Source organism: Cryptotermes secundus, unplaced genomic scaffold, assembly GCF_002891405.2.
Source record: "Cryptotermes secundus unplaced genomic scaffold, Csec_1.0 scaffold403, whole genome shotgun sequence".
NCBI lineage: Eukaryota > Metazoa > Arthropoda > Insecta > Blattodea > Kalotermitidae > Cryptotermes > Cryptotermes secundus.
This window is the reverse complement of record NW_019739948.1, coordinates 35,395-54,693: the sequence shown is the minus strand read 5'-3', so window position 1 is coordinate 54,693 and position 19,299 is coordinate 35,395. Positions and strand designations below refer to the sequence as shown.

At 42.9% G+C, this 19,299-nt stretch overlaps 1 protein-coding gene across 1 annotated transcript in view; it reads left to right on the top strand.

Moving 5' to 3' along the window:
- The window catches only part of LOC111872097 (carbonic anhydrase 1), a 132,815-nt gene that overhangs the window by 92,446 nt on the left and 21,070 nt on the right, over nucleotides 1–19,299 (top strand). Inside the window, exon 2 of the mRNA XM_023865649.2 lies at nucleotides 15,460–15,657. Coding sequence (XP_023721417.1) covers nucleotides 15,460–15,657 — 198 coding nt within the window. The remainder of the gene's footprint in view (nucleotides 1–15,459; nucleotides 15,658–19,299) is intronic.

Below are 19,299 nucleotides of genomic sequence, written 5' to 3'. Positions count from 1 at the left end.
CTTGTAAGTCATTTTCCATCTAGCCAGTCATCTTCCCCGCACGGTTTCGAAGGTTACTTCTTCATGGTGTAAACCCTATTAATTCCTACACAAAATTGCCAAAGGTTTTGTAAGATCTATACCACTTTTATCTTAGTTTGTTTATTTTTTATTTACTGTGTGAATAAAAGCAGAACGTTCCTCCGAAACGTCCTTCCTACCAGACTACAAGCCGTCATATCACAGAACACAAATTTTCGCTGCCGCCGACGGTCCCCTCACGCTTTCCCCATCAGTATCATGTCTGTTACGCCCGTTTCAGCAAGAGTTCACAACTCTACCTGCAGTACGCCTGTGTATTGCACACAGTATCACTTAGTCGTGGGGCACGCGGTAGCGTAGTTGGTTGAGGCACTAGGCTACGAGCCGGAAGGTCGCGGGTTTGATTCCCCATGAGGTCATTGGAGTTCTCAATTGACCTAATCCTTCCAGCCGCACTGTGCCCCTGAGGTCTGCGCAGCCTCTAACAGAAATGAGTACCAGGAATATTCCTGGGGGTAAAGGGCGGCCGGCGCTTAAGGCTGACAACCTCACCGCCATCTGTGAGCCGATTATCTACAGAAGTGTGGGAGCTTCGACGTCTCACAACCCTATGGGCCTCCACGACCTGTTACATGGATAGCTTGTCACTTAACTCCTTGGTTCTATTAGCCTTGTCCTCCACTATGTCAGCAGCCCGTTTTTTTCGGTTATTTTCCTTTTTCCTGCGTCTCTTCACTTTCATCTCTCTTTCTCAGAACTTCCCATCCGAAATCTATGACTGGGTTTCCCAATGCATAGATTTCTGTACGAGGTGTGGTGGCTAGCCTCGTGGCCATTTTCCAACCAAGGAGGACCAGGGACTGTTCATTTCTCCGTTTGCTAACGGGTTACGATATGTCAGAATCCTCCCTGCTGATATCTGTCAGATATGTAGAAAATCTTTGTTAATCTACAAGCGTCAATTTGATTTTCAAAACTGGCACTTTTAAAATCTTCAATTCTAATTTAAAAATTTCTTTAAAATTTGTGTTCAAATTTTAAAATTTAAAATTCTCAGGGGTACTCGCCCTATATCTATAGTGCTGCAGCGGCTACTTCTTGTTTTCAGCACTGTTCAGGTATTATTCTGTGTAGGCTCCCTGTGTGCGTGCCGCTGCTTATCTTTAATACTTGGGAAGACTAGTCTTTTTAAATTTTAAACTACGTGCAGTGTAGCAGCTACGTGAGAGTATACACCTGATGATGGCCATTTACGGTCGAAACATGTAGTGTAGAAGAAAGGAGGACGAAAGAACTACAATAAATTGTTGCACTTAGGACGGAATTTGTGTCATACATTGTTTAGAGTGGAACAGGATGCTTAAATATAATATTGTAATCATACATTGCAGTGAGTGCTAATTACGTGATTTCTGGAATGTTAAAACAAAACAAAAAACTCTGTAGCCTGTAGTCCGCAAGGGAACTATACCGACCGCCTCTGTGGTCTAGTGGTCAGAATTCCTGCCTACAAATACAGAGGCCTCGGGTTCGATTCCCGGCGCCACCAGATTTTCTGAGAAGTACTGGGTCTGGAACGGGGTTCACGCAGCCTAGTGAGGATAATTGAGGAGATGGTTCGAGGAAATAGAGGCTCGAACCATCTCCTCAATTATCCATGGGGATCCGTTGCGCTGACCACATGACACTCTCTATCCGCTAAAGTTGGCACTAACTTCGCCGATATGCGGCGGTCGCTCGGTCGGTATAGTTCGCCTGCGGACTACAGGCAACGAAGTTCTTGTGTAAAACAAATTGCTCGTCACTGTTGCACGCTGTTGTAACCTTCATGCTTGAAGGGATCCGTGGATGCATAACGCAGCATACACAACATATGACATTCACAAACAATATACGTACTGTATACATTCATTGTTTGCACGAGGATTTAGGTAGATGAGTTGTCTCATGAAGATAACGAGTCTGTTTGCAAAGAGTTAGGTTAGTTACTGCAAATGTAAACAGGGTTTAAACAAGATAATGTCTAATTTAAGTATAAGTTGCGTGACGGCAGTAGTCATGCTACGAACACTCGCAAGATGTCCCAACAGTCGTGACACAGACATGAAGAATGAGACTGACCTTGCTGAATATTAGTGTCAATTGCAAGAAGGGAGAATGGAGGGAGGCAAAGCCAGAACACATGAACACATTAATCTTACAGGGAAAAGTAAACCCAAATATAAGCTTCGGAAATGTTTATATAGTTTATGTAGAAAGTGTCTAGGCGCTAACTCGGGTACTGCTTGCTACCATTCAGTCCAAAAGCTTTTGTCTTCTCGTCTGCTGTCCAAAAACATAAAAATTAGAATATACAAAACTATAATTTTGCCTGTGGTTCTGTATGGGTGTGAAACTTGGTCTCTGACATTAAGGGAGGAACACAGACTGAGGGTGTTTGAGAACAGGGTGTTGAGGAGAATATTTGGACCAAAGAGAGATGAAGGCACAGGAAGTTGGAGAAAACTGCATAATGAGGAGCTTCATAACTTGTACTCTTCTCCAAGTATAATTAGAATGGTCAAGTCAAGGAGGATGAGATGGGCAGGTCATGTAGCACGAAGGGGGTATGCGAGGAATGCATGTAGGATATTGGTGGGAAAGCCTGAAGGAAAGAGACCACTGGGAAGACCAAGGCATATGTGGGTGGACAATATTATAATGGATCTTAGATAGACAGGATGGGATGCTATGTATTGGATTGATTTGGCTCAGGATAGGGACCAGTAGACGGCTCTTGTGAGCACGGTAATGAACCTTCGGGTTCCATAAAATGCTAGGAAGTTCCTGAGTAGGTGCAGAATTGGCGGCTCCTCTAAAAGGGTTCAGCTTCAGGAGTAAATAAGTAAGTGTCTAAGCGCTTGCATTGTCTCTGCAGGCTCGCGTGTCTTTTTTATTCACGTGAAATGATAGTCTACCAACTGAGGGAGCCAGCTGGGTGAAACAGAAACGCTTCGGGTTTGTATTTCGGAGGTGAACTGTTCAAATCTCGGCCAGGACACCAACTATCCTGACTGAATTCTTCGTGATTTTTCTCAGTGCCTCCAGGCACTTAAAATTAACCACTGTACTGCACTGTACTAAACGCTGGATCTCAGTTTTGCATGATGACATGAGGGAGAGTCAGTAAATAGGTCACAAGTGGATATGAAACGTAAAATATGTGATATTCGAACCTGTGAGAAAGAAACAGTTATTTCTCGCCATATCCTCCACCAACACTGATACACTTGCCCACTCGCTTTACCAGTGCGCCGAAACCCGCAGCACAGAAGTCCTCTGACTGTTGTCTCAGCCACTTCCGCACCTCCGTTTCAACCTCTTCGTCATCAGCGAAACGTCTGCCACCAAGTTGGTTTCTTAGCGGACCAAACAGACCAAAGTCAATAGGGACCAAGTCGGGGATGTAAGGCGGATGTTCAAGAAGTTCCCACTGTAGTTCTTCAGTTTTCTCCTTGGTTGCTCGGGCTGTGTGGGGTGTGGAATTGTCGTGATGAAGCAGTACCCCACTTGTCAGCTGGCCTGGACTTCAAAGGATCATGCATTGTGCTGTATGAGTATGCTGAATAATGGGGACACTCTAGTGCAGTTGCTACACTGTCAACTCGAATGAACTCTCCACCCACACCGCACTTGCTTCTGCCGCAAGTCCTTGAGAGAATTCCTCGAACCAGTTGTGAACCCCTCTACGCAACACACACTTCCCACCTTATGAATATCCTTCGCATTGGGTTCTTTTGCCCACAAAAATTCACACCAGAACGCTGCTCTTCGGTAGTGTACTCCTGAAGCACGTTAGCCATTTGGACTACCGAAACCAGCCTCTGAACATATGATGCCTAGAATGTCACGAAGCTGGACTCTGTAGCTACCTAATGATACATACAGAAAATCTATAATGTCCATTACAGCTGTCTTACTCCCATTTCTGACCTATTTACTGACTCTCCCCATAGATCTTCGAAAAATGCGCAACATTCCTCAGCGTATCCTTTTTATGTGACACTAATTCTAAGCCTATTGAAATACAAAGAGTACAGCTGTTTTTTTAGCTTGTATTGTAGTTACCCCTCGTCCACACACTGTAGAAGCTTTACATCAGACCCACATATCCATGTTGCGTTCAAGGCCTGTATAGTCTAAAATGTCACGCGCTATTCTTATTCTTTTGAGGACAGTTTTAATATTATACTCCTATCTATGGCTATTTATAACTCATTTTAATATTACACTGTCATCTACACCTAGGTCTTCCAACGCTCACTTTTTGTGTTAATTTAATTTTGTCTTCTCGTTATGTGTGCTACCCGTCCAGCCCAGCTCACCCGCGTTTAGCTCAAATGTATAGTAACACTGCGTGGAGGGTACGCCTTATGAAAGTCTCGTAACATTCTCCATCCGCCCCTTACTTACTTACTTACTTACTCTCTGCCATTCCCAAATAAGTCTGATAGGTCGGACCGGACATCGCAGTGAAGTGGGTAGTTCTTCGACTTCGTACTCGGGAGCTCCCAGCTTCAAATCTTGGGCCGGACACTGCATTAAGTGACTAAGATTTCTTTTTCGTATCTTTCGACATTCCCTCGAGGCAAATGCCATTATAAAAAAAAATAAATACCGCGGCTTTAGTTCGCAAGCGAACTATACCGACCGAACGACCGCCGCATGTCTGCAAAGTTAGTGCCAACTTAAGACCTTAAATTAGGGTTTGCCAGCTTCCTTCCAGATATTCCCAGTTCACTGGCAGTCGAGGCCATGGCAGATGAAGTCGCCGGAAGAAGAGGAAGAGAGCACGTAAAGTTTCGGAACCCCAGCCGCACTCCTCTAGTGGCGTGTTCACGTAATGTACACGTATTTTGTGATGAGGTGAACCTTCGGCTTTGTAACAGTTCAGATTATTGTAATTTTGTTAAGTAATGCAGTGACAGTGAGAACATTGCTCTCGGCCTTGAAACTTGACTCGTGGGAAGTTCCGTTGTGTCCCACTAGAGGGCTACGTTGTCTGTTCCGGGCCTTACATAACCTTCATAGCAGCGTCAGGTCGTGCAACAGGATTTATCATTTCCGAAACTCAAATAATAACACGAATTCTTTAATGCAGATTATGCTGAGACATAGGCTAACAGCAATAAACCAAAGGTAACAGGAATAGAAAGGAGTATTCGGCGAAGTAAGTACTCGTACATTTACCGAAAGTCTCTTTCTTATTTCTATCCTCCTGTCGTATGAATTTTAATTTATTACAAATACAAATGGCTGTATTCCTTTCTGTCTTGTTATTCATCTTCTGAAGTTGAATGGAAGAAAGGACCGGCAGAATTAGTGACGTAATTACATACGTGTTGGCTTCCGCAATACGGAACAGGGCAATGACGGCGGACCGTTGGGGTTCATGGCCTGCAGTACAGAGTGTCCCAAAAGTCAATTATCCTAAAACATTGTCTCATTTTAACAGGAACGTTCAAATTTAAGCCCCCAGTTAATTTGTAGAGCGGTATCACAGCATATGTGGGACGTTCCTGTCCAACTGAACTGGTCCCGCAGTTCTACATTGCCTCATAGAGCAGTGCCTGTAATTCCCTAGCTGCAGTCTTTCAATTACGTAAGCGAATGTCAGCATTGGGCAATGTGTTTGGTTAAAACAGGAGACAAGTTAAATATCCGTGTCACTGCAGATAACTGCTTGATACAACACGTCGGACACTTCCTGAACAGATGACAAACACGTTCAGTAAGGCGTGAAATTCTGTGTCATGAGTCAGAAGAAAATATTTGTTAATTTCTTTAACAACGAAATTTGTTTCACATACACTTAAATTGAAATGGCGTCTCAGTAATAGGGCTGATTGCTCAAGACAACATTGCAGACACTTCTTGGGCAGGCGGCGAATATGTTAAAGAAAGTGAGTGACAGACACCTCATAGCACTAAATGCCATGACATTAATTGTAAGAAGTGTTCAAACTAAGGAAACAGATATTGTTCGTTTCTAAACACGCGGCATTGAGATTGTGTAATCAACTATTCGATTTCCATCGTCATGAAAGATAGAGGTAAATTTGTCCCTGTGCTTAATGAAGTAAAGACCACTCCATGAAGACATGTAAGGGGGTGAAGGTGAGGCTCCATTATTCTTAAGCTCAACACTAGATGGAGGTGAGCGGTCAGCTTCACGTCCTGTCCGCCTTAACCTCAGGGAGAGAGCCACTGGTTCGATCCCGGGTCTGGTCACGTGGGATTTGTGGTGGACAAAGTGGCGCTGGGGCAGGTTTTCTCCGAGTACTTCGGTTTCCCTTGCCAGTCTTCATTCCACCAATTGCTCCACAATCACCCTCACCTATCATCTTGGGCTGGTACAATAGGCCAGAAGTGGCCGCAGTACAAGGGACTTAGTCCCACCCCACTAGCAGTAAAAAAAAATACTGTTAGAACGTATCGCATAATATTTTATATACACTTGCATGTTCAGTTTGCTTACATACAAATAATATTAATGGTTTGGAACATTACATTAAAATTGTGTGAGCTCAGTCCCTTAGAGGAAGACCAAGAGACCAAGGTGTAAACGGTACTGATGAAGGTTAGGACTCAGTGAGGGACATATGCACGGCGTCTCCAACAATTCTTCGTTGCAACGGGAACGTCTTTACCGAGTTGTTACCTAACAACGATGGGATACACAGACCCACAGACACAATCGTCCAGCAATTTTTCTGTTGTTGCGTACATACTTTGCCGCGGGAACATGTTTATTGAGCCGTTGCCTAGCAACGAAAAGAGGAATACACTTTACCAAGCCTTTGCCTATGAACGATGGAAGGGATTTAAGGAGCACGCCGCTGAGATGAGCTCAAGTGCTATGATATACATACCAAGTTTAATAAAGATTGGTTCAGGCTTTCAGAAGTTATTAGTGAGGGAGTCACAGACAGACAGCATGGATAACGCATAAGCTACTTCTTTTTTTTTTTTCAAAATAAGGAAAGTACTGTAAAAACATCGTTTGAGATATGAGGTTTCCCCGGCGGTGAGAACTTGGGCTGTGGTCTTCTGGGTTATGACTCCGTATAGTCTTGTACCTGTAGCTCGAGACATCAAGATGCAAGATTACACGGTACCATTACTGGAGAGCCACGATTTCAGTATACTCATGCTGTTTCGGTAAGAGAGCGTGGTTTAAGGAACGTTTGCACTAATTAGAAACCGCAATAAGACCCTAATGATTCTACCAGGACAGAGAGCTCTCTAGCCTCCGCTTTTTCTGATCTTGATGCAGTTGGACGTTTCTCGTTCGTTGCTGATCCTGTCACGGCTTCGCCGAAACCATTTCTTTGCCCGTCTTTCCAAGTTATCTTGGTAGTGCCATTGAATATGTTTCCGCTTCTTTTCAGGCAGTCGTATACTATCCTTTCGCGAAGAGAAGGCGAGGCAATCGACCAAGGCCCGCCCACGTATATTATGCAAGCTGAAAACATCCGCTTCGCTTTCGAGCGAGCCTTCCATTGCTCGTGAAACTCTGGAACTCGATGTGTTCATGAATGGTCGTGTTAGCCATTTCTGTCTGTCTGTTTCGTCGCCTTCTGTCTAGACCAGCCGTGTCAAACATGTGGCCCCCATAGCCACAAAGTGCGGCCCCTCAACATTTTAGAGCTAATTGATATTAAAATCAATATTAAAATGTTAATAGAAATATTTTTTGTGGAGACAATTTTCCAACAGACCAGAAGACAAGAAGTCTCACGCAGACATAAATTAGCAGGCTGCAGGAAATTAAATGTTTTGCTATTTCTAACATAATTTCTTGTGTAATCTCCCTTTTTACATATTGAAAAGCTGTTTAATACTTGTCAAAAATGGCATTCTCTTGCTTTTTAAAACTGTAAGATATGTGACTTTAGGTAATTATATTGAAATTATTCCTAAATAATAAATAGAATTAAATTTCCTTGTACCAAAATCTAATGTATATTTCTATTTTGAAGTCCGGCCCTGGACTATTATTTATAGGGCTGAGGTGGCCCTCTGTACAAGTTGAGTTTGACATGCCTGGTCTAGACCACTCCCGCGAGGTTGAATTACGGGAAGGCAGTTGAAGCAAGAAGTTCTGGGAAGAACTAATTGCTTTTACGTCATTTGAAATGTTACATTATAAATGTTAAGTGGAACAAAAATAATAAATTAATAATTGCACAATATAGCGGACGTGTTTTCCTTCGTCTTCTTCTTCTACTCCTGTTGCTCCCACTTGGAGCACGGGGCATCCGTAAAGCGCTTCGTTTCACTTCAGTTTCTTAGTCTAAGACAGTCGGTAGGACTCCTTGGACGGGGGATCAGCCCGTCGCAAGGCCGCTACCTAACACAAACACAGAATGAACACAGACATCCATGCCTTGAGTAGGATTCGAACCCACGATCCCAGCATTCGAGAGAGCGAATATATTTCATGTCTTAGATCGCGCGGCCACTGTGATCGGCATAGTGATTTAAAAATTAATTTTTTTTTAAATCTTTTAGTTTCCAGACAGTAGGCAACAAGACAAAGGATTCTGAACTCACAGGGGCAGGTACGCCCCACAATTTACTGCTCTTAATTTATTCGTAAACGTAATTTTGGTTTCTTACCTTCTCTGATAGATAATCATATGCATAGTTTCCCCAGCATTTATTTTTAGTCTCCCTGCTAGGTTCCGGTAGCGTAGTTTGATGAGCCACTATGCTACAAGCCGGAAGGTCGCCGGTTCAAGTCCCGATGAGGTGGATTTTTTCGATTTACCTAATCCTTCCAGCCGCACTATGGCCGTGAGGTCGACTCAGCCTCTAACAGGAATGAGTACCAGGAATCTTCCTGAGGGGTAAAAGGCGGCCTGCGCGTAAGGCTGAAAATTTCATCGCCATCTGTGAGCCGACTGTCTAGAAAATGTGGGAGCCTCAACGTCTCAGAACCCTATGGGCCTTCGTGGACTCTTACAGGGATATCTTTACATTTTTACCTGCTAGGTTATAGTTGAGTTTCTGTGTCTGTCTTTCTGTTACTTACATTTTCAAACAGTAAATTAATACTGCTAGCTTAGACAAGAAGCTAATTAAATCCATTCTATTCAAGTTTATTCTGATTTTCCTGAACCTTGAATGACATATTCTAAAGCGAATTTCCCTCAGTCAATAGCGATAAATCTTCTCATTAATTTGGAATGTTATGGATATCGAATGCACCAGACAAATGTTTACATCCACTGTCTTCAATTTCGGTCTCCTTTACACGTTTAAGTGAACCTAAGAACTTCAATCTTTGTATCAAATTCAGTGGTTTTATTCGTCTATTACAGGTATAGCTTTAATTTTGTTTTACTTGTCCCCTAACTGAATCATTATATTGGCTTTCATTAAGTGTATATATACTTTTAGCGCACGGCGCTCCAAATTTCCCCCAGCATCTAGGGAATGCAGAATATATTGTGGCACATAGACCCGTTGCCAGGCAGCGGCCAGCGCTCAACGATGGAAGTAGTGTTGATAGCGAAGTGTTCTATGTGGCCCGTTCTGAGGCTATATCACCCGACCAACCGCGTTCAGTTAGTTAGTACAGTGCAGCCGAGTAGAGCGATTTGGTTGGTGAGTGAGTTAGAGGACTGCCGCGGTGAAGCTGGTAGCTGAGGCACGGGGACAGTTCGGGAACCCAGAGGAAGGGGGAAGTTTGCCATTGAAAGCCGTTACCAGGCAACGACTGGTGAAGACACAGCAGACTGAGAAGACTTAGTACGTGCTGTAGTGAACTGCAGATTTTGTGAAATAGCGATAGTGCTGTAGTTACTTTGTAGTTATGATCTGCAAGTGTTCAATAAATCCAATTATTAATCCAAACACCGTCTGTAGTCACTCATACACGTGACAGTATTATCTGTGTTTAATTTGCTACATCAGAATCCACAGTGATGATCCCTCTGTAATTCGTTCTAAATATGGAGTTAACTTCGAGAATTCTGGGAAATACGAAAATTTCTAATTTAAACTATTAATTTTTAAGTATGTCACCCTGGTGTGCATTCTACAACCTCTTTATTAACCGTCACAACACAACACGGTTAATAAAGAGGTTGTATATTGTAACACAACAGGATGCACGAAATTAAAAAAAAAAATTGGTGTGCATTATTCGTTTATACGTTCTTCTGTCATATACACTCTTCTCGTATTTCTCATATTTCAATTCATTCATCAGTAATCTGTCAGACGACAGGTCCACAGCCTCTTCCAAAACAGTTTCTCCACTTAATGCGATCTTCTGTTTTTGGAAAGAGACTATCCAGGAAAAGTGATAATGTGGTAGTTTTTCCATTTGCTTTCCACATCGCAGTACAACAGCCGTTCAAACTACTCTGGTCACGCCTGCTGCTATACGAACTTGAACCATCTCGAGCATCATTTGCTCTATGCTTCAAGTCGCTGCTGATGACGCTGCTTCCGGCATCAGTTTTCGGTGTCTCTCTTCGTCTGATGCCTACCCTTTGACCTGTCCAGCAAGGGAGGCCCTGCCAGTAGCTACGCTACCTCTGGTATAGCTCTCAGGCTCCTTGGCATACTCAAACCCCCTCACAACGATAAGGTGGAGACACCAACGAGGGGATATTTCAATATAGTGCATAAATATTCACCGTAATAAATTTGTATTTAAAATGTTATATTCTCACATTTTATTATGTGTTAGTACGAATGAAATCCTCGTAAAGTATATCAAGTGACGGAAAAATCATTACTTTTTAATCATTTAGTCGATGCTGTATCAACTGCACCTGTTACATAACAGAATGATCGCGTCCCATGAGCATGAAAGGATTGGAAAGGAAGCGGTCGTGGACTATTTGAACACACTATCTCGCCAGTCGCCTGGCGTGACTGAGGAAAGTCACATGAAGTGTCGGTCAGGATAGTTCCCATGTACGCAGAACGTGGCTGCTCACTAGAACATGTTAACATCGTCCGGTGACGTCTTCTGAAACATGCAGGTCGTTGTTAGTCTGATTTATCGAGAAGTATCGAACTGAAAGAGGGGGTTTCCCGCGCAGATAAACAAGCTTGAATATTGAATAGTTCGTGAGGCTTCTGTCCCAGCTGCAGAAGTAGGACAATGATTAAATATAAGTGTAGTGCTGTCAATAATTCTTGTGCCTGAGGCAAAGAGCACAAGTACGTATAGATAGTGCACGCACTGTTTAGGCCGAGGTTTGCGTCCAACTGGGTCGTGTCGCTTTCTTCACTCCTGTACAGACAAATACCGTATTTACGCATGTATAGGCCGCACATTTTTTTGCCAAAAATTCAAGAGGAAAACTGGGGTGCGGCTTATATTCGAAATATTCGAAATCACACTTCATTTAAAAAAAATAAATATTCATAATTAGTAATACAGGGTGTAATACTCCTGAAATAATATTCCAAGAAAATTATTTTTTCTATAATTTCTGTCTGAAAATTGTGCTGCGGCCTATACACGCACGCGGCCTATACATGCGTAAATACGGTATGTTCTCTGATATCAGAAATCAGTCATGAGCTGTGAAAAATAAGGTACTTCAATTCTTATAGCGTACTTTTGTTCACTTCCATTCTACTCGACTCCATGAAACACAGTGCATCGCGTTAAAGTGTTAGCCGCTCAACTAAAGCAAACAAAACAAACTTCACGGTTTTAGTCCGCAAGCAAACTATACCGACCGAGCGACCGCCGCTTGTCGACGAAGTTAGTGCCAACTTTAGCGGATAGAAGGTGTCACGTGGTCAGCGCAACGAATCCCCACGGTCGTTAATTTCGGTTTTCAAAACCAGAGCCGCTATTTCCTTGAAATAGCTCCTCAGTTATCCTCACGAGGCTGAGTGAACCCCGTTCCCGACCCACTACTTCTCAGAAAATTTGGTAGCGCTGAGAATATAACCCGGACCTCTGGATCTGTAGCCAGGAACTCTGACCACTAGACCACCTTCCCACTTATAGCATAGCTGGTTGAGGCACTATGCTACAAGCCGGAAGGTCGCGGGATCGAATCCCGATGAGGTGGATTTCTTTCAATTGACCTAATCCTTCCACCTTCCTTACGGCCCTGGGGTCGACTCAGCCTCTAACAGAAATGAGTGCCAGGAATATTCTTGGGGGTGAAGCGCGGCAGGCGCATAAGGCTGACAACCTCACCGCCCTTTGTGGGCCTATTGTCTAGAAAATGTGGGACCCTCAACATCCCACAACCCTATGGGCCTACATGGCCTCTTAAAGGGATAGTTTTACTTTACTTTCTTTACTACTACTTAATTATTCCCTTCCCATCATATTCTTCTCTTAATTACATATCTCTAATAACTTTCAAAGCCCTACTAAGAACCTCATTTTCTTACAAGTTTTCTAAAGTCACGAGTATATTTGAGATTCTGACAAATTGTGATTTAGGAGATCGTCCTTGGTTCCGAATACGTCAACATCCCTGCAAACAGCATTATCAGCTGCTGCACATCTAGCAGAGGGACAGTTGTTACATGAGGAGCAGACACTGAACAAGGCAGAGTCTCTGCTATACCGAGCAGGAACTCTGAGGCCAACAGTTTCCAGAACAGAAGGGCAAAATTTCAAGCCAAAGTAAACTTGAATGAGATACGGTGCATCGAAGCGATATTTCGTCATACGTAAAACGTGTAATTTTAACTCCTCCAAAGCAAGAGAACAGCAGTAGCGGACTTGAGGAAAAGAAAAAAGAATGATTAAAACAGAAGGCCTCAAACCTCTGCTGGATGCGTTCCAGCTGTTGGCATCAGTTGACGTAATCGAATTCGAAACAACGGACACATATTGAACCTTAGATATAACTAACGTAACAGTTAATCTGTGCATATATTCCAGAAGTTCTTCGCTTGCGACTTTAAATTGTTATCAACAGACTTCAACCATATAAGTTTGTCGCACTTAATAGTAGCGTTAAATAGTTTATAATAGAAAGAAAAACTTTGGAAAAGTCAGTCGGATTTCTTTTTTTAAAGCGTGTGTAAAAATAATGATTTTTCCTAATAAAATAGCTTAAGGAGCTAGAATACCAGTCTCGGAATTTCGACGTAGAGTTTATGACGCCACGGGGAATTACCTGCTCCACGGCATCTTGAGCAGCCACACCGAGGCTGGTGACAGCAGAACTGTCGGGGATAGTACCATTCATCACTTGAGAGAGTACTATAAAGCAGTGTAAAATCCCCAGTCTGCAATTTACAATAAGAACTTTCATAATTCTGTATACAAGTGACAAAGGGCAGAGGAATACTGATAATCAGAGATCTTGAAAATTATCGGACTTTAGAAGTCAAAGGTCAACAGGAGTAATACATACATACGTCGCTTACGTTGGAAAAGATTAGGTCAAGTAGATTACTGCTGCCGACAGTATCAGTGCACTCGCTAAGGTTAAGAAGACACGTGGAGGTGTAAATCGCATCTCCCATAAGTTTAGAACGATAATGGGAGTTAGGCAGATGTAGACAACTTTTCAAGTCGAAATCAGAAGTTTTTAAATCCCCAAGCTTAATAATACGAAAATTAAATGTGTCCAGCTTATTTTCTAAAAGGCAAAAGTAATTATCAGTGATTTCAGGTTTAGTGTAAGGGGGAAACTACCAGGTACTTTCGGAAAGTTTCCAGACCCATACTGTTGTAACTGCCTCGGAGAACGAAGATGAGAGGGAAGGCCAAGGTCACACTTCTACAAGCCTATTGCATCAGTCTGCCACGTGACACCGCCCTGTGAACGTGCATTGTTTTTACAGGAGTGTTTTTTTTTACTTCTTGTTTCGTTTTGTCTGCGATGGATGGCAAAATCGAGCAACGTGTCTGCATCACGTTTTGCATGAATCAGCTACATAAACCCTTGAAATGCTTCTTGAGGCATTTGGAGAACATTCTTTAAGTCGGACAGGGGATTTTTAATAGCATTCACATTTCAAGGTCGGTCGAGATGAACGTACAGGGCAACCTAGCACCGGAAACAAGAGAGAAAATGTTGAAACAATTCGAGAACTCGTCCACGAAGACCGTCGCCGAACAATCCATGAGCTTGCAGACACCGTTGGGATCAGTTATGGAGGCTTCCAGGAGGTTTTAAGAGAAAATTTGAACATGCGCCGCATTGCCGCGAAATTTGTGCCTCGACCCTTCAAAAATGATCAAAAGCAACGGCGCGTAAAGGTGTGTCTTGAACTACGAGAAAAGGCTAACGAGGACCCAACTTTTACTGGTATCTCTAGGATCATCACGGGTGACGAAAGTTAGATCTACACTTATGATAAAGAAACAAAGCAACAATCGTCGCAGTGGAAGAGCCCACATTTACAAAGAGCAAAAAAGGCGCGGCAGGACCAGAGTTCAACAAAGAGCATGCTCATTTTTTTTTCGACATGAAGGGGATTGTTCACCGTGAATTTGTTCCTCCTAGCACTGCGGTCAATTCTGACTTTAACTAGTGCTGTGACGTTCTGAGACGCTTGAGAGAAAATGTGCAACAAAAAAGACCGGAACTCTGGCGTAACCACAACTGGCTCCTTCGTCATGACAACGCGCCCGCCCACACGTCCCTGAAAATCAGTGTTTGTGAATAACAACAGCAGGGTTAGCGTTCCCCATCCTCCCCACTCGCCGGACTTAGCCCCCCTGTGATTTCGAATTGTTTCCCAAACTGAAAATGAAACTGAAGGGACGACGTTTTGAAACAGAGTCTGACATCCAAAGGGAATTGCAAGCGGTACTCAACAGCATTAAGGAAAATGGCTTCCATGGTGCTTCTGAAGCATGGAAAAAACGATGGGGTTGCTGTATACGTTCCCATTGAGACTATTTTGAAGGCGATGGCAGCCAGAATTGAGTAGGGTAGTCCGGGAACTTTCCGGTAGCACTCGTAAAGGTTTTCGATGAAGAAGTCAAGACCGTCAAAACTTGGGATTTCAACCCATACACATTCATCACAAGATTCTAAATCGTACCTACGTTTGCAGGAGCGAAGTCTGGAGTACAGGGCAATGAGAACTCCACCGCCACGTGTCTCATCTGCAGACACCTCTAAGAACGGAAAACTGTATAGCAGTCTGTAATCTGTGATCATAACACAGGTCGCTTAGCCATGTCTCAGAAACAAATAATGTTATAGTTCATAGAGTAGACATTTTCACAAAATTCAGCTTGTTTGGTCCTAACACCTCAGAAGATTTGATAATAAATATGTAAACAATTTCCAGGATGGGTGTGATACCTGGAACAACCACTTGTGTTGCTGTCAGGCGTGTTAACCATTTACTAAGTGCAGGAGTTCCCTTCCAGTGGCCCCCGTCAGTGCTTATAGAGTCGTCAATAATAATAGCAATAATAATTTTGCTTTGCAGGACCATCCACATGGGCCAAGAATTATCCGACAGCTGCAGGTAGTCGCCAGTCCCCTGTGGACATTGTGACGTCACTAGCGACCTCTGACACTTCCCTCGACTCGAAGCCACTCACCTGGAACTACGTCCCCGAAAACACTCGCGAGGTCGTCAACACTGGCCACGGCTGGCGAGTTGACATCGACGGCGAGGGATCCGGTAAGGACATCATACCCAGAATATGCGCATAAGTTCCTAACGATTTTGCATCATCATGTTCATCTGTTCCCCTATAGGAAAACTAATCGGAAGTAGGGACATTACATGTAAGGGAATCACAAGCAACATGATGTGAGTTGTCGCACAAACAGTAGAGCAGGGGTCATTCCATGTGAAGTCATCCAGAGAGGTCGCTCACCATTAAAAAAAAAAAATTTTGTACACTTATTTATACGTATTTTCACACCTCAAAAATATTTTAAAAAAATTGTAATCCGCTCGGTTCTCCCGGTACAGCCGTTTTTATAATGTGAAAAAAAGCGTTATCGGCTCAAATGGAGGTTTGCGTTATCTTCTGTATCTCGATAACTACTGAAGCTAGAGACGCTAATGAAAAACCAATTTGTTTCTCAAGATATGGACTATAAATCATGTCATTATAAGTTTTTACTCAACTCACTTCCTCTCGGTGTAATTAAGCTTGAAACTTACCTATCGATTTTGGGAAGAACGCTATTTTGACCTTCAGAAACCAATAGGAGGGCGAAGTATCACATCTGTGGTTTCTACCCTTTGTTTTATCCTACATGAGGAATATAATCACATAGTTTTGAACCCCGTACCTATTTTCCAAAATTTTCCAGGAACTTCCAAACTTTGCTCTGTGCCCAAAATCGGCCATTTTTAACATCTCATATCTCCGGTGAGGAAGCTCCGAAAAAAAATTGAAATTCTGTTCTAGAGAAACTTGGAGTTAAAATTACAACTTTGATGTTCAACTAATAGCGGAGTTGTGGGCACTTTGAATTTTACAAATTTTGCAGAAAATTGTTCTTTTCTCGTTCAAGACGAGATTCAAAGTTTCCACTGGGTAAGTTAACAGGCTACACTTCACCCTTTTGTGTATTACTACAAGGCGGACAGTATAACAAAATGCCGAAGCTTGTGTATAATCAATGATCATGTAAAGCACGATAGAGCCACAGTTTGTGTTCCAAAAATTTCTTATCGCCGATATAAAAGAAAATGTGCCTTCAGTCAGGAAAGTTATTTGTTTCAGTGATGGCGCTTTAAGCCAATATAGAAACAAAAAGAATCTTTCCAATTTATGTCATCACTTGAAGACTTCGGACCTGAAGCAGAATTGAACTTCTTTGCCACCTCGCACGGAAAGAATGCCTGTGACGTTATTGGCGGCACCACGAAGAGGCAAGCAGCGGAAGCCAGTCTTCAAAGAACTCCTTTTAATGAAATCATGTGCCCGCTAGAACTGTAAACATTCTGCACAGAAAATATCCCAGGAATAGTTTACTTTTTTGTGCCAAAAGAGGAAGTTGCAAGAAATGAAATCATTCTAAAAAGCAGGTTCCATAAGTGTAAAACTGTGCTCCACACAAGAGAAAAACACCGGGTCGTCCCTCTGGAGGAAAACAGGGTCAGGTGTTATAAAACATCCAAGACCGATGATTTCGAAGACATCGTGATAGTGGGCACTTACTGAACTACGTGTACTCAAACAAACTGTACAATTTTCATCGGAGTACACAAAGAACTAATACCACTGGATGCAGGTAAGCCAATTGTTGAGGTATTGACTTTTTTTTGGTAAAATTCAAAGTGCCCACAACTTCGCTATTAGTTGAATATCAAAGTTGTAATTTTAACTTCAAGTTACTCCAGAATAGAGCATTGTTTGCTATGAATTTCAAATTTTTCGGAGCTTCCCCACAGGAGATACGAGATGTTAAAAATGGTCGATTTTGGGCCCAGAGCAAAGTTTGGAAGCTCCTGGAAAATTTTGGAAAATAGGTACGGGGTTCAAAACTATGTGACTGTATTCCTCATGTAGGATAAAACAAAGGGTAGAAACCACAGATGTGATACTTCGCCCTCCTATTGGTTCCTGAAGGTACAAATTAGCGTTCTTCCCAAAATCGATAGGTAAGTTTCAAGCTTAATTACACCGAGAGGAAGTGAGTTGAGTAAAAGCTTATAATAATATGATTTGTTATCTATATCATGAGGAACAAATTGGGTTTTCATTGGAGTCTCTAGCTTCAATAGTTATCGAGATACAGAAGATAACGCAAACCTCCATTTGAGCCGAAAACGCGTTTTTTCACATTATAAAAACGGCTGTACGGGGAGAACCGAGCGGATTACAGTTTTTTAAAAATATTTTTGAGGTGTGAAAATATGTAGAAATATGTGTACAAAATTGGAATTTTTTAAAAAATGGCGAGCGACCTTTCTGGACGGATTCACATGGAATGACCCTTAGAAGAACAAGCAACTAACCGGCTAACTTTGTGTAGATGAGCCCTTCTTGAGAAGCCGCCAATTGTGCAGCTACTCAAGAACTTCCCAGCAATTCAGAGAACCCGAAGTCCCATTATCGACCGCCTCTGTGGTCTAGTGGTCAACGTTCCTGGCTACAGATCCAGAGGTCCTGGTTCGATTCTCGGCGCTACCCGATTTTCTGAGAAGTAGTGGATCTGGAACGTGGTTCACTCAGCCTCGTGAGGATAATTGAGAAGCTCTTTCAAGGAAAAGCGGCTCCGGCCTATAAAACCGAAATTATTGACCGTGGAGATTCGTTGCGCTGACCACGCAACACACACTATCAGCTAAATTTGGCACTAACTTCGCCGATAAGCGGCGGTCGCTCGGTCGGTATAGTTCGCTTGCGGACTAAAACCACGGAGTTTTTTTTTGTTTGAAGGCTCATTATCGCTTTCACAAGAGCTCTGAGCCAAATCGATCCAGTCCATAACACTCCAACCTATCTCTCTAAGATCCATTTTAATATTATCCACCAGTTTACCTATATCGGGGCACGCGGTAGCGTAGTTGCTTGAAGCACTATGCTACAAGCCGGAAGGTCGCGGATTCAAGTCCCGATGAGGTCATTGGATTTTTTCAATTGACCTCATTCTTCCAGCCGCACTATGGCCCTGGGGTCGACTCAACCTCTAACAGAAATGAGTACCAGGAATTAATTAAATAATTTTCCTGTAGAGTAAAGCGCGGCCGGCGCGTAAGGCTGAAAACCTTACCGCAATCTATGAGCTGACTGTCTAGAAAATGTGGGACCCTCAATATCTCACAATCCTATGGGCCTTCACCGCCTGGTACAGAGATAGTTTTACTTTTTTCTTACCGGTCTACCTATTAGTCTTCCTAGTGGTCTCTTTCCTTCTGGCTTTCCGACCAATACCCTATATGCATTCCTCTTCTCCCCCACCCCTGCTACATCAACAATTGGGGAAAATAATTCGACAGATCCTTGGATTGTATTTCGACGGGAAATCTAATGCAGCTTGTGTAATAATATCTTCAGAAGGATTATGTACAGTTTCGCATGCGTCTTTGGTTCATTTATCGACGATACAACCGTATTGTTTGGTATCACACTGCACAGAGTCGGAGACGTTTCACCGTGCATTTTGTTAGACGTTTGCCTCATCAAACTGTGTAGATCTTGATGGGCTTAGTGATGTCTGTACTGGAACTGAGCACGCCGGCTCACTCGTGTTCGTGAGGTAACCGGTTCGAATCTCGGCCGGAACACCGACGATTTTTACTGGTTCTTCTTAGTTCAGACACACAAGTACTGGCATGGTATATTGAAATGATGTAGGA